Source organism: Zonotrichia leucophrys, chromosome 4 (genome assembly GCF_028769735.1).
Source record: "Zonotrichia leucophrys gambelii isolate GWCS_2022_RI chromosome 4, RI_Zleu_2.0, whole genome shotgun sequence".
In the NCBI taxonomy this organism is placed as follows: domain Eukaryota; kingdom Metazoa; phylum Chordata; class Aves; order Passeriformes; family Passerellidae; genus Zonotrichia; species Zonotrichia leucophrys.
This window is the reverse complement of record NC_088173.1, coordinates 17,861,863-17,884,562: the sequence shown is the minus strand read 5'-3', so window position 1 is coordinate 17,884,562 and position 22,700 is coordinate 17,861,863. Positions and strand designations below refer to the sequence as shown.

General features: G+C 39.9%; 1 protein-coding gene across 2 annotated transcripts in view; it reads left to right on the top strand.

Annotated features, from left to right (window-relative positions):
• Nucleotides 1-18,902, top strand: part of GALNT7 (polypeptide N-acetylgalactosaminyltransferase 7) — a 70,726-nt gene extending 51,824 nt beyond the window's left edge. Inside the window, exons 4-12 of one of the 2 annotated variants that reach the window (XM_064710654.1) lie at nucleotides 76-206; nucleotides 444-523; nucleotides 2,796-2,978; nucleotides 5,926-6,043; nucleotides 7,991-8,113; nucleotides 10,154-10,372; nucleotides 12,528-12,626; nucleotides 13,879-14,007; nucleotides 16,645-18,902. In XM_064710654.1, the coding sequence (XP_064566724.1) occupies nucleotides 76-206; nucleotides 444-523; nucleotides 2,796-2,978; nucleotides 5,926-6,043; nucleotides 7,991-8,113; nucleotides 10,154-10,372; nucleotides 12,528-12,626; nucleotides 13,879-14,007; nucleotides 16,645-16,782 (1,220 nt within the window). In that variant the 3' untranslated portion in view covers nucleotides 16,783-18,902. Of the gene's footprint in view, nucleotides 1-75; nucleotides 207-443; nucleotides 524-2,507; nucleotides 2,691-2,795; nucleotides 2,979-5,925; nucleotides 6,044-7,990; nucleotides 8,114-10,153; nucleotides 10,373-12,527; nucleotides 12,627-13,878; nucleotides 14,008-16,644 lie in introns of both variants that reach the window. The other variant, XM_064710655.1, reaches the window with a different exon arrangement.
• The last annotated feature ends 3,798 nt before the right edge of the window (nucleotides 18,903-22,700 follow it).

The window sequence follows — 22,700 nt, the reverse complement described above, 5'->3', positions numbered from 1 at the left end:
TTTTTGGCTTATATTAAGAGAACAACACTCTTTATTATTAAACCTCCCCAATTTTTTTTCTTTGTTATCTGATAGCACACTTACAAGAGAGGCTGGATGACTACATAAAGCAGTGGAATGGCCTTGTAAAGGTATTTCGAAATGAGAGGAGAGAAGGTTTGATCCAAGCTAGAAGCATTGGAGCCCAGAAGGCTAAACTTGGACAGGTAGGAGCCAATTGACTCACAAGTCTGTCCTTTTTTTCTTTTTTGGGCGGAAAGGTTGTGGTGGCTCCAATAGACATGTGGAAATTATTGATATTGTTTTAAGAAGAGATTCATTTCACTCATCTAATCCTAATTTTCTTGTTTATAATATGAATGTATCTCAATGTAAGGAAGCTTAATTAAGTAACAATGTTGTATACAGAAATATAAGTTACTTCATTTTTTTTTCTTTCGTAGGTTTTGGTTTACCTTGATGCCCATTGTGAGGTGGGAATTAATTGGTATGCACCACTTATAGCTCCTATATCTAAGGACAGGTAATGTTCTCCTGTTACTTCCAGTGTCTGGCCTTTTAGAAAGTAAAAGTCACAGTAATAATCTTCACTTTTCGAACTACAGTCGATATGTTCTATATCTATATCAAACTACATCAGTATTTTCCATGTGATGATTATATTATCTCCCAGCATAAAAGATACATAATGAGGAAGGAATATAGTCAGAGAAATTAATCTCTAGGCAGTTTAATTTAATAGGCATACTGAATATTTTGTCTAGTGCAGATTATATGTAACTCTTGTCTTTTACAATGATCTGAGGCACTGATATTGAAATGTTCTAGCTGAATAAGGAGCATGATTGGACAAAATAACAAAAAAGTATGGCTTCTGGTAGAGAAAAAGTAGCAATAAATGTTTTGATTTAATGGGAGTTTAAAGCCCCTGTGATCTCAAGAGTTTATGACTTTCTCATCTTTGGTCTTGATGTATGGTCTTATTTGTTTCCTCTGAAGTGCTTTGGAGCATTGTCCGCAGCAGAGCGAGGCCAGGCTCGAGCTGTCTGTGCCCCTGACCCAGGCACTGCTGGGAGCCTGTGTGGGGTGCCAGAGGAGAGACATCCCCAGGGCTTTCCTTTCCTTCCTTCCTTCCGCCACTTCCGCCACTTCCGCCACTTCCGCCACTTCTGCCACTTCCTTCCTTCCACCACTTCCTTCCGCCACTTCCTTCCGCCACTTCCTTCCTTCCGCCACTTCCTTCCTTCCGCCACTTCCTTCCTTCCGCCACTTCCTTCCTTCCGCCACTTCCTTCCGCCACTTCCTTCCGCCACTTTCTTTCCTTCCGCCACTTCCTTCCTTCCCTCCCTCTCACATACAAACACAGTACACAGCTGTTGCTGTGTGGTACTGCACTCTTGGCTTGTGTGGTCAGTGCTATGTGTGTTTAGGAAACCAGGCGCAGGATTAAACTCTTTAATCCCATAAAATTGCTCCTTAATCCTAAAAACTATTTGTTAACCTGCCATGCTACCAGAATTCTCTTGCAGAATTTGGGTTTGTGTGTTTTAAAGGCTGTAACTAAACCAAGATAGGATACTAGGGAGAAGATGGAAATGCTTGTGTGCTCCTACCGAGTGTATATTGCTGTTTCACACAACAAAGACTGGTGAGAAGGGGGGGTTTAGAGGCATCTTCCAGCGCTGCCCACCGAGGGGAAGGCTGCAGGATGATGACCAGAGGTGCTGAGACCACAGTGCCAGCAGACAGTGCTTGGCAGCCTCCTTCCATGCCCTGGTACCCAGGGTGCAGCCTGCTGCTGCTTCTGCCTTAAAGAACAGCAAGGTGTTAACATGTCTCTTCCCCCCTGCCTTTTCTATCTCTTGGAGCTTCTTTTAAAAAGGTGGAAGTGCTCCAGCCTGGGTCACTGGGAAACTAATTGTGTGTGATAGATCACAGTGAGGAGGGTATTGCAAATCAAACAGGAAGAATTTTACTGAAAACTGCTTCTAGGAGAGCACTAGTAAATGTTTTTTTAGCCTTAGAATTTGGTGGGGTTTCAGGGCATTTAAATAGGACAGTATAATGAAAATGTGTGTTAACACTAGTAAAAGCTAAGTGTTTATCTTACTTGTTGACAGCTAAGATGTGATATGAATAGAAATTACAGGAAATAACAATACTGTGAGAACCCTGGCCCCATGAGGGCTCCTCCATTGCCTCCAGCAGTGCTTTATTAGAAGACTGGTATCAAGAAGTCCACATAAAGGAAAATGTACTGATAAACCAATTGATATATTAGCACCTCAGACCTAACTTTTCTGTTTTCAGAACATCTTTAAAGAATGTAAAGAAAAGACCATTTCTTTTGTCTTCTAATGAGGCTTATTTTTTTTATAGTATGTTTACAAGTGAATTTTTATATGCAGTGTTCTATAAACTTAATTAAAGGTATAAATTTCAGATTAGACAGATTACTCTTCTGAAATTGTATTTTGCTCTTTCTTTCCCTTCTATAAATGTTTCAGAACTACATGTACTGTACCTCTAATAGATTACATAGATGGGAATGATTATTCCATTGAGCCACAACAAGGTGGGGATGAAGATGGTTTTGCCAGAGGGGCCTGGGACTGGAGTTTGCTATGGAAACGAATTCCGTTAAGCCACAAGGAAAAGTCCAAACGAAAGCATAAAACTGAGCCTTATCGGTAAAGAGAGCTGTTTACCTACTGTGAATCCTAAGGAATGATTGTCTAAACCCTGTCCTTTTTCCCTCCCCCTGTCTGCCCACGAACCTCGGCGGGCGCCTGCAGAACCACATGCACGGTGCCGCTCATAGATGTCATAGATGGCAACTCTTTTAAGATTGTGCCTCAAGGGGGTGGTGACGAAGATGGGTTTGCTAGAGGAGCGTGGGATTGGAGTATGCTATGGAAGAGGGTTCCCTTGACCAAGAGAGAGAAGGAAAGCAGAAAGACAAAAACTGAACCGTATCGGTAATCACTAAATCACTTACCCGTTTCTTTTTTTTTTCTGAAGTCAATATTGATCCACTAAAACTTGCATGTACTTCTAGCCTGAGCACTTTCACATTTCTAACCATACTAGCTGCTTTGTTTAGTCAGACCCGTTTGCCACAACTGACTATTCACTCAAAATATCTTTGCTACCTTCTGTTGCCTCTCTGTTCCTGCTCTTGTGTGGTTAATAGGGTGCACATTAGAATTTCTGGGTTCTGTTTGGCAAAATATTGTATAACTGTATATTTCCCTTTGTTGCTAGGGAAAACTTTAATAAGCTGTGATATTTTTTTCAAGCACTGTTGGAAACAGCAGTGCTTGTTTAACAATTTGGTTTGAAATAATGAGCATGCTGGAAGTCTTTCTGATAGATGGTAATGCATAAAATCTGTAGCCTGCTGTCATGGCCTGATGCATGCATACAGCTGGAGGATTATGCATGTGTATCAAAAAAAAATCCCTTTTGTCATATATCTGCCACTTGCTTCACAATGGATCACATCTGACAAAGAAGCATACTGTTTAAGAATCTTGGCTAGATATTTCCTAAGAATTTTAATTTAATACACATAACATTAAAAAAAAAAAGAAGAAGAAAGATAAAAACAGCACCTTTTATTGTGGGAAAACTCCAATAATTTTCATGGAATTTCTGCCTTTTTATTATGCTTTGTAGTGGGGGTTTGTTTTCTTCCCAAAAAAAACCCACTGCCTAGAAACCCTAGCTTAGAAACTATGGTTTCTGGATGGCTTTGCGATACTGGGAGACTGTGGTTCTGCTGGTTTTTTATTACTTTCCCCTTCACACTTAACTAATCGTGTTACTACATTTGAAAGCAATCTTCACATCTTCAGAATCTAATGTCTTCTCTTGCTTCTATATATGATTTAAACACTGTAAGAGCTGATGTTGGTAGTTCCCTATCCCCACCCATGGTTGTTCTTTGCTAAAATGGCAACACATGCAAGCAAAGTTATGAAGCTTTGATCTGTTTTGTGTATAGTTTAAATAATACCATTTTCTGATGAGGCTGTCCACATTGGAACTTTAATATTCACTTAGAGGGGGATAAACTATTTCAAACATTGCTGTAGTGTTCTGTGTTTGCCATCCAAACAGGTCTTAAAATCGTTTAAACTGTTCCCAGAAACACAGAACACATGTTCTCAGAATGTTTTAAAAGATGACTTTATTTTTAATAATACCTTTAGATTTACAGTGCTTCCTTTAAAAAGAGACATGTCCTGCATCTGTTTGTCTCTAGGCTGTGTGCCTTTTCTTGCAGCAATACCAAGGCAAGTAAGACCAAGTAAAAGTCTTGCTGAAACCATAGCCAGGATTGCTTAGCTTAAAAAGAAAACAAAAAGATCCTCAACTGCTTAAAGCAGCGAGGCAACGTTTTTGTAACGTGAGAATTGCCCCAGGACTGAATCCTTCTTTCGGTAACAGTGCTTGCCTCTTTGTATCCTATGAAGTAAACTGCTGAGCTTACCTGGCTTTTACTGTGTTCTTTAACACACTTGGCAGCATCTTGGAGGCCAAGCCTGAAACTGCAGTGTCTGAGGCTTCTCCACTTGCCAAGTCTTTATGGTGCTGAGGAAAACCAAAAGTGCAGGAAAGCTGTGGTGCTGTGCTGTGCAAAGTGCTTTCCCCTGCTGTGTCTTCTGGCTGCTTAACCCCAGGAGGCAAAAACAGTGTTGGGGGAAAATACTGCAGGCAGCAAGTAGAAAGGGATATGTTGCAGTACTTTGGCATGTGATCACCTAATTTAGACAGCAACTAAACTGATAATTAATTATGCTGAGAGTCAGCACACACACCCAAGCAAAGGAAAACAAGGAATGAATTCACTGCTTCCCATGGGCAGGCAGATGCTCAGCCATCTCCAGGAGAGCAGGGCCCCATCACATGCAATGGGGACTTGGGAAGACAAACACCATCACTCCAAACATTCCTCCTTCTTCCTCCAATTTTCATATGTTGAGCATGATGCCACATGGTCCAGAATATCCCTGGGTCAGTTTGGGTCACCTGTCCTGGCTGTGTCCCCTCCCCAGCATGGCAGGATGAAAACCAGAAAAGGCCTTGGCTCTGTGCAAGCCCTGCTCAGCAATAACAAAAACATCTCCCCATTATCAGCCCTGTGTTCAGCACAAACCCAAAACACAGCCCATGCCAGCAATTGGGAAGAAAATTAACTTTACCCCAGCCAAAACCAGCACAAGCTGTAATCCAGACCACAGCATCTTTTTGACACATTAAAACTTGCTAATTGAATCGTGGCATATGGGAAGGGATTTACAAAGCCATTAAAAGGAAAAGGGTAACAGCAAAAAGACTAAACCAAAGTGGAAACCTTGTACTGCTTTATCTAGGCCCTCTTCAAAATTTTACCGAGTATAGTGTAAAGTGTCTCCTAATAGGACAAAAGGAGCTAGAAGATCAGAAATCTGGAAAAACTCTGTTACTTGTTTAATAGACAGTGGGTTTCAATGTGGCAGCTCTTCAGAACATAAACCTGTTTGCAGTTTCATATTATCTCAAAAACTAGAAAAAATTTTCAGAGAGAAACATCTCATCACACTGATTCTCATCTTGTTTTTTATTTTAATAGAAAGATGTTGACTGCCTGAGTGGAAAATTCAGACCAAGATTTTCTATCATCAGATTCATTAATTAAATAAATTACTTGTAGAAGAAAACCCGCAACATAATAAGAAACTGTGACCTCCCTAAAAATTATATAGATGCCACTTCAGAAAATTGCTGCAAGCTGATGACAAAGCTTTATGACTTTTCAGTGTATTGCCATTTACCTGATCTTTAGTACCTGTTAGCTGAATTGCTTTCCTCCCTAAAGCTTTCTCTGAGTGCTAGTGTATCCTTTTGGCAGAAGGAGTTACACTGTCTTCCTCTTCGCAGGTCCCCTGCCATGGCTGGTGGATTGTTTGCCATCGAACGAGATTTCTTCTTTGAGCTGGGTCTCTATGACCCAGGGCTTCAAATCTGGGGTGGTGAAAATTTTGAAATTTCTTACAAGGTAACATCAATATTTGAAAACTAATTCAATTAAATAGATTTTCTTTTCTGTAAATACTTCTGTTTGGAGTTTAGACAGACCTACCTCTTCCTCACGAGGCCCAGGTTTTGATGTGAGGGGATGTGACCGAGATGTGTCTCCTCAGTGTTTCCTTGTGGACTTTGGGACAGAAGTGTTCAGAGAGGTGGCTTTGTGCTGAAACTCAAATGATGCATAATCTAGATTTTGTAAACAGTTTGGGATTGCACCCCTAACTGCACAAATATCCAATATAAAACCAGACTGGCAAATTTTACGGGAGGAAACTGAATGTTCTCATAGTGAGTATAGAAAAAAATTTCCAATGAAAGCAATATTAGAGAACAAGTGGTCCTCATAGTCCTCAGCTTATGCATGTGCATTGGAGAGTGTATAATGGTGCAACAAAAAGTAATCTGCTTCCTCCCTGCCATTTTTGTGAGTGAAAAATTATTTCATATGCTTTTCAGCATTTCAAGAACTTCTCCATAAGAGAAGTCTTCATAATTGAAATACTAACTGCATCATTCATAATCACAGGGAGGATTTTGCTTTCACTCCCAGGCATGTGCATGCTGTTCAGTTTGCAGGGAACACAAGAACATCATTAGCTTCTTGTAGCTTCAGTGTTGTAATGACACAAGTGCAGGCAGCAGGAATCAGGCCCAATTAACAGACCAGAGTGAAGATGTCTTACAGCCTCAGCAGCAATCTGTGAAATCGTAGCTGAATTTTACAAAAAGTACATTCAGAGCTCCCCTAGTTACTCTTGCTCTGAGTTCTTTACTCTTAATAACAGTGGAAAGCTCTTTGTGAGTTAGAGGAAAGCCCTGAGTGCACTTGCTCAGCTGTAAATCCATATGCAAAGGGTATTTATTGAAGGTTATGCACACAGGGTTGTTATCCATGTAATTCTTCATCTAGCTTAGATCAAAATCATGGCTGAAATTACTTACAGTAGTTCTGTGATTGAAATGCTCATTATGTAGATACCTCCAAAGTGGTTTCATGTAGATCACAACCAATCTTCAGAAGAACTAAACATCTATCAGTCTTGCATGCTCACCCCTAGATAGCAAATAAAACTAATATCCTTGCATACCTGAGGGGGTTTTTGATGAAACTTAGGAAAATTAATATCATGATGCAATGAAGAAAGTAAGATACTCTGCCCATCTTTCCTGATACTGGTAAATTGTATGTTTAATCTGGAATTTAGACTAATTTGAAACATTCACAAAGTTAGCTTGAATTAGAATTTGGTGCTACAATTAAACTTCTCCAAACTGGGAGCAACTAAATTCTGATTTAAGTATATTTTCTTTTCCCCATTAAGGGATTATCCAAAGATATGTGGGAGTGAGGGAATTTCAGAATGGAATTTTTTTATTTTCAAGTAGTTCAAATATTTTTTATTTTCAGCTACTATAGTCAAATAAATATCTGTTTCTGCTTGGAGCAATGAGTTACCTAACACATCCTTATCTCCTACTAATATTTATTAAGAAAAACTTAAATGTGAATGGGCATCTAACCAAAACCCATCTTAATGATGGCATGTGAATTACTTCAATAAAATCAAAGTATCAATAATTCTGTCGTAATAAAAATTACCCAATTCCTGATTTTGGGCACTCATTCATTACCATTGTTCTGAAATAGTGATGGAAGGAGATGCCCAACTTTTTAAAAGCTTTTTTAAAAATTGCTTTAGTTGAGTAACTTTCTGGCTGAGTTGAAAGTGTACTCAGTATACCTCTCATTTCAAAGACCTGTTTTCTTTATGCTTACATCTGGAGCAAAAAGTATGTAAATATATGATAGTATAGTAAGAAATGTAGCTGCCCTTTCTTCCATAATTTATTGTCTGTTTGTCTGTCTTAAATTCCTGTGTATATATATTGATAATACCTTTGTTTTACCTTGCAGATCTGGCAGTGTGGGGGAAAGCTGCTCTTTGTCCCCTGCTCTCGTGTTGGACACATCTATCGTCTGCAGGGCTGGCAAGGAAATCCACCCCCTGTCTACGTTGGCTCTTCTCCTACACTAAAGGTACAGTTCTGAAGCAACCTGGAAGGTGGTTTTTGATTTCAGATAAGAACAGTTTTAGATAAATGTGTTTAAATTACCAGTAACAGCTTAGAGAGCATTTCATCCAAAGCAATTTAGTATCTTAATCTCAGATGATCATCCCCACAGGAGAGAAATCTTTGTGTTAATCCCACTGTTACTAAGAGTAGAGAATCCTAGAACTCATTTTCTTGCTCTAAAGCCTTGCCCCACTATCTCTGAGGTCCAAAAGCACTTACTGTTACTTAATATCAGCACCTCCAGCCTTTGCTGCACTGTGCCCAAGTATGTATGAACAACTCTACATATTCCTGGAGATGAAGATCATGGGCTTGAAATCCCCTTTTATCTTGATAAAGATGGGTATGATCCTAGGCCAAGTTAGTGAATTCTGGAATCTAGCATCTCTCAGACTTTTGTGTCTGCATTTTTTAATGAAGAAGCAGTAAATGACACCTGGGAAGATGGTATGCTCTGCCCTACATCATGAGGCTTTGCAGCTCCACAGGTATGCTGCAGATTGTAGAAGTGTTATTCAAGCCCTGAAATTAAAATTAGACATCAATTCCAGAAAGCAAATGAGCCAGCTCTGTATCTGAAGAGAGAATTTGAATCAAGAAAAACTGTTGATATCAGTTTCCATCTACCAGCAGGAAGAGAGACAACCCTCCTATTAAGTTTTTCTGTTGCCCAGTTTAGGCTTTCTCTTGGGCTCTGTTCTGCCATCAGTAAATCCCACTCCCAAAGACCCAGCTCTTTGTAATCAATTCCAATCCCAGAACAATCTTCCTAGACAATGAGTACCTGTGGGGTTATAGAGTATGGCTTGAGCCAACCTAACAGTTCGTTCCAAAGGCAATGTCCCAGCCTAGCTGAATGGTAACAACTATCCTGGCATACACAGCCCCCAGAAACGTCCGGCGTTTTTGGGGGCTGTGGGGGTGTGTATGCCAGGGTAGTTGTTACCACTAATGTGAGTTGATGAACATTTTGGTGAAACAAGGACTGGGACCAGTACAGGGGAGCCAGGGGGACATATCTGGGGTTAGAGACAGAGGAATGGGCAACAGGATAGCAAATGATAGGTCTATTGCTCAGTGCAGGCAAGATGCTAGTTTGCCTTGTCTCAAGTAATAAAAATCATTTCAGTGTTCTTAAAAGATGATCAAAAATATTTGTTGAATATCTTAACACCTTACATGAGTCTGCTGGCCTGCTTACTGAATATAAAAAGCACTGCTGAGTGTCTTAAATATTAAGTTCCATCTCTGTACAAGGCAGGATGTAGAAATAGCTTTTCCCCCTCTTCAGGCACCCTTCTGTCCTCATAGTAAATGTCCTTTTTTATAGCTTTGTTCAGTTTATGCCAGATGTGGGTTAAAGTCTCAATAATTTGTGCCTTAAGTCAAATCTTTTAAGACTGTTTTAACATAGATAATTAACACTAGAAGAATTTAACAAAGTGAGGCATCTAGAATGTGTGCAGGTTGTATAGATATAGTAGTCATCAAAAAGAATAAGAAAGATGTGAGGGAAAGGCTTGTTACCAAGTAAGCTATCCAATTTTCCCCCTTCTCCAAGTAGCTGACCCATTTAAGACTGAATTTTTTCCCTGTTAGTGGACCAATGCATATCATTCTCTTCATTAAAAATTGTAGAAGGTGAATAGAAACCATTAATTGCAATTCCGACAGAGGCAAATAAATGCAACATTTTATTGCACCCATAACTGAAAAGTCTTTATTTTCAAATAAATAATCTCTAATCTTAGAAAAAGACTTTGCACTCTCATTAAGCAGCCCAATTTAATTTGCTGGCTTCAGTCCTAAACTATCCCTTGAAAATAATATTCATGTGTCTTGTATAGTGTGCTGATAGTGACAGATTATTAGTGCTATATAATAATACTGTGCTGTCACTTTCTAAGAGGATAAATCCTTAAATGTCTGTTATTAACAAGGAGTTGCTTCTGGCCTGTTTGTGTGTGCTTTGAGGTCACAGCAGTGTCTTTATTCCTCACAGAACTATGTCAGGGTTGTAGAGGTGTGGTGGGATGAATACAAGGATTACTTCTATGCCAGCCGGCCGGAGACAAAGGCGCTGCCCTACGGAGATATATCTGAGCTGAAGAAATTCCGTGAAGATCACAACTGCAAGAGTTTCAAGTGGTTTATGGAAGAAATAGCATATGATATAACTTCATATTACCCCCTACCACCCAAAAACGTGGACTGGGGAGAGGTAGGTACACCTATGTATTTTAGGAGCTTTTTTTAAAAAACTGTGAATTCAAAAGGAAGCAATTGTGACTTGCCATGTGAACAGGCTATTTGATTACTTCTGCACTAAGCTATATGATACTAACCAGAGAGCTATAAAGATGTAACCCAGAAAAAAAATTATATCTACTTTTGCAGGTGTGATTTTTTAATTAGTTCCACAGATCCTTGAAGGATAATTTATGTCTAGCCCTGTCCAAAGCACTTTTTTCTATAATTACAATTTAAGCTTTTTCAAAAGGAAAACATTTGAGTCCTGCATATAGTAGTATTGGTGAAGATTAATAGGTGAAAATATCTTTTGTGTGAAAGCCTAGAGAACAGATCATTAAATCCAGGTGGAATTCATTCTGCCTGTGTTTGCTAGACTGGGATGTACTCACACATTTACAGCCTCAACTAGTTCCTTACCTGCATGTAATGATTTTATATGATTCTGTCACCCTCGTTTCCAACATCAGTGTGTACAATTCTAACTTCACTAAATTAAGAATGTGGTTGCAAATGCAGCACTTTCAAGTGGTTGGCAGAGGAAGTTGGCATATCACAGGTGAGTGCAGGACCCCTCACTGAACTCTGCCTGTCTCATTCTGGCATTTAGCCCATACCTTGGCTAGCACATATTGCAGGTCTCCTGCCTGCTTTCAGATTTTTTCCCCCTCTGCAATTGATTACTTTTTTGCCCTGTCTCTCCTATTTATTTCACTTTTGCAGACTGTTGAGGGAAATTAAGAAGATCATCTTACTAGCTGAGGAGAATTCCTGTGTCCCCCCAAATTTAGCAACCTTCTTCCCCAAGATATGATGAATATGATACATTGGTTTGCAACTTCAAAAGCACATTAGGAAATACAGATCTCTGCTGTCTCCTATCACCAAGCAAGTGTCACCTCTAATTTCTTAATGCTAGAATTAGTGATACAGAGCACGTGTGTGGTGAAAGGGGGTACAAATAATCTTTTGTCTGGCAGACCAGATGAACAATGCCACCTTGATTTCTTACCTAAAAGCTAGCACAAAGCATCAGCTGTCATATGAGCCTTAGACCTCCTCAGGTGTCTACGTAAAGAGCTTGGAAGGTACACTAAATATTGCTGTTCACCAAGGTGAAGGCATCAGAAAAGTGTAAAATAATACTGGTGACCTTGCAGGAAATCATCCCTGATAAAAGCAAGTTGGTCTGGTGAAGCAACAGGAAAATTCTGAGTTCAGAGACTTCTCTGAAGTTTTCTTCAACTCTTCTTCACAGGCTGCTAGTTATCCTCCATCTGACAAGTCCTGTCCCTCCTCCCCCCATTTGTAACACCACACTGATTGCATTTCCACACTCTGGGGTATGAAAGTATGGGTTCATCTTCCCTAGCACTCCTGGAAGAGTCTAAGCTTAGTCCTTCAGACTTTTTATACCATTACAAAGAGGAAGGAGGCTCTGGCAAAGAAAATAGGTCTGGAAAAAACGTTATTTGTGTCATAAAGTATTTGTAAGGCTGCTTGTTGGCCCTTCTGAGAAGGGAGTGAGACAATCAGCAGTTGAGACGTGCTTTATGACAGGACTTCTGTTCTTTATCCCTGTGCCTGTCCCTCATCAATTTTATTTCTTTTTTTCCTGTGTAATTGCTGCTGCAGAAGGTCCATCTGAGCAGCTGGGTCAGTGGGCTGTGTCTGGCTGTGGGTAATTGCTGCTGTGCATAACTCCTTTGCATCCTGTTTCTCTTCATCCACAAGTGAGAGCGACTTACCCGAGCTCCTGAACTTATTTATGAAGACCTGGGAGATGGAACATGCTCTGATAGGAGAGTGCATAAATTAAAATACTTGGCAGTCCTATATTTAGGAATACTAAATATAGGAAATTTACTAATTTGGAATTGAGCTTTGCAACTCTGGCTTTATCAGCATACTGTGGGTTGTAGAAGAGCCTGCAAATTAGCATGGGCAGGTAGAAGCTCCATCTCCCAGAACAGTTAACATCAGTACTTAAATTTCATACACAGGTTTGTCTAATCTCTCTGTCAGATACCTGTTTCTGGTTTGAGAGATAAGTGAGAATTTTCTGAACTCTTTACTATTTTTTTTTCCCTGGAGACTAACTCTGACTGCAAAACCTCTTTTTCCAGATTAGAGGCTTTGAAACCTCTTACTGCATCGACAGCATGGGGCACACCAATGGTGGCTATGTTGAGCTTGGGCCCTGCCACAGAATGGGAGGAAATCAGGTAAGGAGCTTGGAGGCAAGTCTGAAGGAGAAGTGCTTGCTGTGGACTGATAACAGGCTGGTTTTCTGTTAAGCCTGTACATCAGGTCACCTAGGTGCCAGCTACAAAGGTGGAAATTAGGGCTTTCTGTAAGCATACTGGCATTGCTAAAGTACAGCAGTCCGAAAATACCATTTCAAACATAAATGGTATGAAATTGAAGGGAAAGTGGTACATGAAGAAGCACCAGTATCACTGCTTCAGCTCTTAGCATTGCTCCTGATTCACCACTTACCTTTATTTAATAATTAATCCTTCAGGAAAAAAACCTTTACTGCACCTCAAGTATGTAAAGAAGTTGTTTCAGTCCAAGCTAAAACACTTTTGTGCAGTAACTCATCTTCCACCACATTAGAGAAGAAAATGAGCAGAAATTTATCTCTGCTTCATTTACAAATTAATTGACAGAACATAATTACTATTAGATGATAGCAATCAAAGCTTTTATTGTGTTTGACCTGTATCTTCACAAACCTGCCCACACTACCACACAGACATGCTGTTCTGCCTTTATATCTTCTTTTCTGGTTGGAATTTTTTTCAGAATTTGAAGTCCTTATTTAAGCCCATGTAAACTTAAACCAGGCACTTTTTTGTGGCAATCATAAAATTGCATTTAGGATGATTTGTTTAGAAATCCTATATGGATTAGCTCTTAGTAGCCCCTGGAAATGTCTGTTTTATTCTGATATTTAATGAAAAGGTTCCCCAAACTACTTTTTCTTCATATGCCGCCCAAAAACCCTGTAGCAATTATTCTGTAAGAAGTAGCTAGGATAATCTCTTTGTATCTGGATGAATTAGATTGATTTCCTCCATGGGTAAAATGCCAAAATTTTAGTGTCTTCACATGAAATTACTGTCCAGGATCAAGGACTTGCTACCAGGCTTTTATAAAGATAATGGGCTGTTTGGCCATCAAATCATACAAAGGTCTGTAATTAAACACTTTTAGAAGTCTCCTTAATATGAATCCCTTTCAATTTTTGTCTTTCTAGTTAAGTTCTTGGCCTTTTAAGTCCTACAGGAAAGTTAACTATGACATTTAGTATTATGATAGTAAAAGTGTGTTATGCAAAATAAAGAACCCTCCTGAAAGACAGGTGTGATAAAACCAGAAAATGTTTTGAATGTTGTAATTTCATTGTATTTGCAGTGTTTATAGAATGCTCATTGAGTCAACTGTTGTGAAAATGGCTTTTTCTTTTGTTAGCTTTTCCGAATCAATGAAGCCAATCAGCTCATGCAATACGATCAGTGCTTAACTAAAGGACCAGATGGATCCAAAATTATGATTACACACTGTAATCAGAATGAATTCAAGGAGTGGCAATTCTTCAAGGTATGCAACAGATATATGGGAGAAAATACACTTTTAGATTTCATTTCAGTGGGTTTTTTTCAGCTTTAAAATTTGTTTTATGCGTATCTGAAATTAAAGATCTGTAACAGGGTTAACTGAATTGAGTAAATTTTTAATGGCACATTCGCAGAAATACACGCATGCTAGAGAAACTTCCTCTAGTGAAAGATCCTTTTATTTAGTGAATCTAGTTGCAGTTTTCTGTAGCAAAATCTTTAAGGAAAACTCCATGAGGCTACATTTGTTGCCACAGAGATATTAGGAGTTAGCAGAGGAAGCAAACAGCATGTCCACTCCTAGTGACAGGCTTTATAAAAGCTTTTAGTGCCATCACTCTCTCTGCTTGTATCCTCTGTTTCAAGAAAGTCTCTGCTGGAGTGCATTTAGAAGCTAGGGTCAGTGTTAGGTCTCATTTTGGGCAGTCTAAATGAAGTGTTTCTCTGTTTAAAGACAAGATATTTTTAAGCCTGCATAGAAGCAGGTAAATGTAAGATTACTCTGCCTTTTCATGTTGTCTTTGTCTTGTTCAGTATTTCACTTCCTGTTCATTAGGCATTCTCTAGTAACAATAACATGCTCTGTTCTTAATCCTGGGTGTGGTGCTGTTATAATGCTGTTGCAAAATCTATAAATTTTTAATAAGGACTTGGAATGTTGGCTGATGTACATGTGAGGGCTGCTACAGTCTATTTAGTCATTGCATCTGTAAGTTCTCTATTCATGTAAGTTTTGTTAGTGTTGCTTTAAAAAATGCCTACGTTTCTATTTCTGTTTGTGTCTTAAGAAAATGAGACTGAATTATCCTTGGATATAGCCACATATATCTTGGTTCTACATCTACAAAACTATTCCATGTAAAATTTTCTTCAGCTTATATAGCTAGCATATTGCATATTTATTAATTCATTACCTGGTTATTTGGATTCTTTATTGTTTGTCTGAAAGATGCACAGTTGAGTGCAGTGAAATCTATTTGTTATCCTTTAAGCTACTCCACATTTTCTGGTGTTTGCATAGAGCTAGGAAATATCAGGTACCATAATGCCATTTCCAACCAGCTCAGCTTCCTTGTGAAGGAAGGAAGACAGACAAATTTCTTTAAACCTGGAATGTAAAAATCAGTAAGCAGTGGCAGGTTAGGGCCAACTTCAGCTTTAATATTTCAGGAGAATAATATGTAGCAGTTTTTAACTCTCCAGCCATTCTAGTTTGTCCCAGCATGTTACTTGGCTTCTCTCTAAGAATTTCATTTATGCAAGATCCATTTCCTCTGTACTAGCCCTGGTTGTGTAATTGTTTGCTTATTACCACAAGTTATAAGGAAGCCCAGTAAGCACAGCCTGGGCTGTAGAACAAAACACTGACTGGCTTCTAGAAGGAAAAAAAAGGGAGGGTAAGAATGAAAGGACCACCAAGGGTGTGCAACCAAATACCATGAACTGGGCACACTGCTGTGCAGTGCAGAGGGTATAACTGTTTCTTCTAATGCTGAAGGTGTGAGGAATGAGACACTTGTGGACTGCTGAAAAATGTTGTGGCCTTCTGTAAATTAAGGCTGCAAGGAGATTTTATCTGGTTGGTCTGTTGGCTGTCTCTGAAACAAGCAGTGTGCCAGTTTGGTGAGTGTAACACGTGCTGCTTGAGCACTGAGCGCTAGCAGGGATCGAGAAGAGGGCTGGTGGTGGTGTGCCCGTTGCTTTTGTTTAGACATCCATTTTTCTCTCCAGCTAGATGACCCCTGTATCTGGTCACACAGCAGGAGCCAGGTATTGATCTGTGGCTGTGCCACACGTGTGTGGGGTGATGGAGAGGGTCCCCATGCCAGGGGTGTGGGTGTGTGTGCACAGGGCAGGGCTGCAGAGCCCCCGCAGTGCCATGGGCTTGCTGCTGCTCCCTTTGCTCCCCACTGGATGCAGCCAGTCAGAGCCAGGGCTGCCTCTGGCACAGGGGGTCAGCAAGCAGGAGAGGAGCCGCTGACCAAAGGCAGGAGACTGCAGCATGGCAGCATGGTGGGTGTGGAAGGAGACAGATGTGCCAGAGTCAGCCTGAACGTGCCTGGTGCAATAGGTTTGTGCTTCCTTGGGCAGCCTCCTGCTGCTCTGGAAGCCAGACTTAACTCTCATACTCTTTACTCTTCCTTCTGCCAGCCAAACAGGGAGCCAAGTTAATACCTTTTTTTTTACCCCTGTGGTGTTAATGTTGGTGTTGTGCACTTGTTTTCTGTGAGGGCTGACTGGAGGAGGAGCTGCCCAGTGAAATCCTCATAGAGCTGTCCTCAAGAGTTAATCTTCTGGTTTGGTTACAGGATGGATGAAAAGGCTTAGAAGCATTTTAGATGGAGCTTTGCTCATTTTGTTAGTAGTTTGTTGCCTAAGAGAAACAGGAAGCCTCTCAAGAGGACCTACAGGAAGCAAAGATTTAATATGAAGGCTGCAAAGTGCTATGTTTAACAAATAGTAAAATGAGTGTAGAACTGATCTGTTTTGGGTTGCTGAAACCTGGTTTTGTAAATCACTATATTGCAGATGTAAAGAAATGTTAAAAAAACCCCCAAACAAATGAAAATAAACCCAACACAAAAACCCAACACATTTTCCTGGTGGTTTTGTCTTTCAGAATCTGCACAGATTTACTCACATTCCGTCAGGGAAGTGCTTGGATCGCTCCGAAGTCCTGCATCAAGTTTTCATTTCAGAGTGTGACTCCAGTAAAGCAACACAAAAATGGGAAATGAACAACATCCTTAGTGTGTAGACAGACAAAACCTACCTACTGACGCATTCATTTGTACGGGACTGAAAATAGCCTGAAAACTGCTGCAGTTATTAACTTTGTACAGCTGTGAGCCTCCTGGCTTGGATGAAGGACATAGAGGAACTGTGATTATTACAATAACATTATCATCCGCAGTTAATGTTTACAAAACTGCTTTACCTTAAACTCTGTAGATGTTTACATCTTTTTGTTTCAAGATGTTGGTAAATTAATGTGCTGTTAGCTATGGTTCATAGGAACATAGTTAAAAGCGTTGTCGTCTTCTTTGGGATTACACTCAGGGGTCTGAAGGCAGTTTTTTTACACACACTTGAAAAGGTTGTAGTAATCAGATTTTCATAGAACTTGGTGATTATCAACCTGTTGTATATTTTTATTTAATTTTACATCTTACTAAGCACTGCCACAGGTTCTTAGCCAGGGTGGCCTTCTCTCACAATCATGCTGCTTTTTTGGAAGATGAATTTGAACATATTTAGTGCCTCTTTCATTTCTCTCTTTCACAAGGAAAGCATTTGTTGGAAATTTGCAGTGGGTTGCTCTGAGCTGTCACCAGGGGTCGGGACCTGCCGTACCACCCTGTGTAATTAGTGTGCTAACAAAGACAAATTTCTATTGCCAGTTTGGCTGCTCTGCTTCGACGGGGTGCTTGGTACAGTGCAAGGAAGACTGTCCAGTTTAGTGCTCATGTGGTGCAATTTGATGGAGGTAAGCACCCTCACAAATCCAGTTAAGAATTTATAAGCACTAATTTGCTTGTTTAAACCATGCCTTACATAACAATAATTAAAATAAAAACAACAACAAAAAAAGCTGCACAATTATGTAAAACTTGGAAAGAATCAAATACTTCATTTATACTGCTATTTTGAATGGAAATCACTTAGAGGTGGACTAAAACTTATAATTAGGAAAAAAGCATCCAACTACTTAACACATCTGCCTGATTCATCACAAGGACATCTGTCAGCCAGTTTGGATGCCAGATTTTCGTTCCAAAAGAGAAATGGAAATTCTGAATTCACACTTGTTGGTACTAATCTTCTTGTTATTTCTGTCATTCACAACTTCTCCAGAGGGATTACAAACACGAAAAACCAACTGCTTGGTGCTACAGTGTACAGAGTAGAATGAGAAGAAATTGTTTCTAAAAATGTTCTGGAAAGGAGTTGATGCAAACTCCCTTAGGAATATAAATATTGACTCTGAACAAATAGAGAGGTGGAGAGGAAATGACTTATCCTCACTTCCTTTGTCCAGATTTTGTAACTTAAATGTTGACATCAGTGTACTGATTCCATAACTGTTGTCCCTATAACACGTCACACAATTAAGGATGACTAAATACTTCCCTGAAGTCTAGAATAGCATTGCATGCAGCTTCCAGTGATGTTAACAAGGGTTATGTATCATATGTGGTGACAGACTTGGATCTTTATAGGGCTGTCAGCATTGATCTGTTAGTTTGGGATCTTCCCTAGTTTCTTTAAACTTCTCATCTATCCTTTCGGAGTTATGAAAAATAGAAAATAAAGGAGGGAGAAACTGGAAAAAAAAAAGGAAAAAAGGTTTTGTGCTGGTACTTGTTCCTTGTGTGTGTGAAAACTGACTCCATTTGTGTGTTGGGTAGATTAATTTAATCATACAACTATGCATAAGAGAAAGAATGGTGGCACATAGATTGTGCGGGTGTGCATTTTAAATGGGTATTATGTGCAATTCATTGAAAGCTGATGCTGTGTGTGAATATGAATCTGTATGTGAGACTGAAACCTTACAAAACATGAGATCATAAGAAGCTGTTGCTGTAATGACTTTTTCCTACTATAGCCGGCTTGGAAAAAAATAATTCCCATATTCTTGCTTTGTAAGTTGATGATAATATCACTATGCATTTCTACATATTTTATAAATTTGATTTATGCAGATTTTGATACACTGTATGTTTCTGTAGAAATTGTATAAATCTTTAAAAAATTTATTAGGGAAAAATCTGGGAAACCTATGTATATCTTACTCATGGGTTGCTTGTTTTTTAGGTGAAGTAAATAAAATATTTGAATTTTTCGTTTTACTATACTTTTCAGAGTAAAAATGGATTATTACCTTTATAGAAACCCCCATATTTCAAAATCTAGAAAACTTCAATGTTACAAACTTAAAAATATTAAATGCAGTTTATTTTAAGTTTTATCTAGGTACCTTTTGTTCCATCTGTGGGGACTCGGGTTTTTTCCCAGTGAAATGAAAAACTTAAATTCCCACTGAGAACTGACACGTGGACATATTTTGATTTTTGTATCACCTGCCTGATATAATTAGGTAGATTTAATATGTTCATAGAAAATCAACTTGAGAGAAGAACCAAAGGCCAGGTCTAGTTTGTATTGTTTTTACTGTCTTATCTTAGTTCATTTATGTTTCCACTAAGAAACATGTTTGAACCTAACTTTATTTTTTCCTGAGAAGGTTCCTTAGCAAAGGAGGATGAAATTAAATCAGGGCATGAAAGAAACAAGTTCTAAGAGTGAACCCAAGTGCTGAAATCTACAGGGCTTTTTTTACAAATGGGATTCTTGCTTCCTAACCATATCTGTCAGTGCACTTTTGAGTATTCAGATTTCAAAAAGCTCTTTTGACAAAACCCTGGAGTTATATCACAGACTATTCATGTAGGCAACACCCTTTTATGCATGGAAACAGGGACCAATAGGAAGGAGAGGACATCTTTCTTTATTACCAGAGATCCTGGCACCAGGATAATCTACAGCAGAACCCCCAGGAGTACCAAAGACATTGTCCCCTCTGATGGGTTCCTGGAATCAGTGCATTCTCTTTCCCTACTGCCAGTCAGTCTCCTTCACTACTGCCTGCTTCTTCCATACCATTTGCCCCCAAACTGCAGTCCCTAAAGCCAAAACTTATCAACTTACTGCTCTAAAACTACATCAAGAAACTTGAGATCTATTACAGCGTGCCAGAGGTGTTTAAATTTTATGCTCTTGATCTGTGAGCTTTCTTGCAAGAAAATGCAAAACATACCACTGCCTGTAAAAAACACAAAAGATGCTTTAGTAGATTTTTGCTGTACATAAACCACAATTTTCATTTTACTTTAAAAAACATCAAATTATGCAAGAATCTATGGGGGCAAAGTAATAGAGAGAGCTTAAGAACTTAAAGAAGAAATTATCTACACTTTTGAACACAAACTTTGTTTCTGTGAAAGCATTTATTGCTTGTTTTTTGCTGGTGAGCTTAGATCCATCAGCTGTAATAGGTGTAAAGAAATAGGGGAAAACAAATTGGAAATGTTTCTGTTTCTGGTTGTTCTCATTCCTGTGAAAGGCATGAGAATGCTAGCTCTTGCTGTGTTCTGAAATCCTAACCTGCTTACTTTGATGAGAATAATCTGAGAAGTGTCAGTGGCTGTCTTCCAGGGTAATATGTACTTTCAGGGAACATCAGAAGTGGTTGCCAGCACTTGGTCCTCTGGCTGTCCAACCCTGCAAGCCTCCTCTGAACTCCTGCAGCGCTGGATCTGTAAATTCTGTGGCTTGGCTGGCACTATATAAAAGGACTCTCTACATAGAACGAATCTAGTTAGAAAAAGTGATCGGCTGTCAAAAACAATGCAGGTGATTTTGGCTCCCTTGGGTTTTGAATAAAACCCAAAGCATGAACTGTGAGTGACCCTGAAGTCTGAAAGTTTGGCCCTCCTGTCACGGGAGCCTCAGTAGTGGTGCTCCAGGTGTGTGCGGTGCTGTGAGCTGTCCCCTGTGTCACCCTCGGCTGCAGGAGCTGCTGTGGAGCCCACGAAAGCAGGAACAAGTGCTCATGTGGATTTTACATCCCAGTAACCCAGGTAATGCTCAGTTACCTTTGTTTTTTAAAATCTTAACAATCCAAACCATTCTTCATATGGAGAAACTAATGAAGTGTTCACCATGACCACATAACAGGGGGCCTGTGATATTAAAACTAAGGTGTCTGCACAGCCCTTGGGATTGTTACCTCCTTGCACTGCTCTGGCTTTTCTGATCAGTGTGGATGGAGCCTCTCCAGCAAAGCAGTGATCTGTGGTGGGTGATGGGTCTGAACTGACTGATGGAAAATGCATGTTCCTTCAGTCAACAGGTCAATGAAGGTGACAAGCATTAGAGCTGCTGAAACACCGAGATGAAAAGGTTTGTTTGCATGTTAGAGCCTTACTTTTTCTTACTAATCAAAGAAACATGATTGTTTTAGGGACAGGTAAAATGTCCTCTCTGAAGTGGATGCAGCTAAAGCAGGGCTGAGGGCTGGGTGTGTCCAGCACCTCTCGTGAATGCAATTGTTCAGTGTGAAAGAAGATCTGCCTCCAGTGATCTAACATTCAAATGATGTTACTTTTGCAAGAGTAATGCCTCCTGCACCAAAAAAAAAAGGCAAAAAAACCCAGAAAGGTGAGGGAAGCAGCATAGCTCTAACTCATAATAAAACCCAAACAAGTGCCTGAGGTGAGTGTGATGGCAATATGGCAATAGCAGCCTTCTGGCTGAATGTCCCTGGCAAAGGGAAAATGAAGGGAGAGATGATATTTTACTTCCCTGGAAAGGGCTGCTGGTGGCAGTGTGTGTCAACTAAGAAGGCAGCATGCCCAGACTGCTGTTAGACTACTACAGCCTTCAGATGAAGAAGCACAGCTTGGAATGGGCTTTCTGAGCCATGTGAAGGCACTAAGGTGGAAATAGGAATCAAAATACAGCCTTTCCCCTTGAAATTTGTGGGATGATTTCCCCAGGAAAATAATGTAGGGCAGTATTTTTCTAGAAGCCCTGAGACTGGACAGGAGTAGGTCTTTGGGTACAAAGTCTTCTGTCCCTCTGTGTCATTCTGCACAGGAGACCCCAACCCCTACCTGTCAATGCAAGCTTTGCCAGCCTGAGCCTGTGGATGTCTGCAGCACCTTGCCAGAGCACTCAAGATCATCACAATTGCCAAACAGGCAGCTACAAATGCGGTTTTTGTGTTTTTATTTCTCAGACAGCAGAAACTGTGGAAGAAAAGTAGGACTGGATGAAAGCAGAAGCTTTCTGGAAGATTCTTGTGAGTTCATAAGAAGCTGAGATTTGGGAAAAGCTGACCAAGAGAAAAAGCATGGCCAGTTCTGGAAGTGCTGCTATTCATGCTGCTCTTTTGATTGCACTGAGGAATGCACTGAAGTCCTGCCTGTCCTGAAGATGCCAAGGAACCTCTGGAGATACAGCTGATCAACCTGGCAGTGGGAAGGAAAGCTGTCTGTCCTGCCTGGGAGAGAAGGTAAGATGGTTGGGGTATTGCTGACGAAAACAATTCTGTAAGCTGTAGCAGAGTGGGGTCTGGTTACTATTGATACTAAAGCTTTTGAAGAGAAAGTGATATTGAATGGGCCATTTCCAGCTGGAGATAAGAAACACTCCTGGGTGGTTTTTTTTCTGTAACATCATCCCATTATCTTCCAAGTCAGTATAAGAAAAATGGTTTATGTCTATGTTCCAGAATTATCATGGGCAAGCTGAAAAATATTTTCAATTAGGATAAGAACTGAATGTAACATTAAAACATTAAGCACATGCAAGATCAGATCAAAAGTCCAGGTAGCACAGCAGCCTATCTCACTCAGAGGTCAGAAGGATCAGTGTGGTCAAAGAGTGCAGGGCAGAGTGAAAGGATGCTGCAAGGATACTTGTATGACCTTGTCTTTGCTTTCTGGCATTATATAACTCAAAGACTTTCTGACTAGAGATGACATTTCTATTTATTAGTACTGAATTCCTCCAACTGCTGCTTCAGTCTAGGCAGACTTTAGTCATGTGTCATCTGATTTATGCAAAAAGTTTTAATGTTTCTGAAGAGGCATGCTGGCTCTGCAGTGC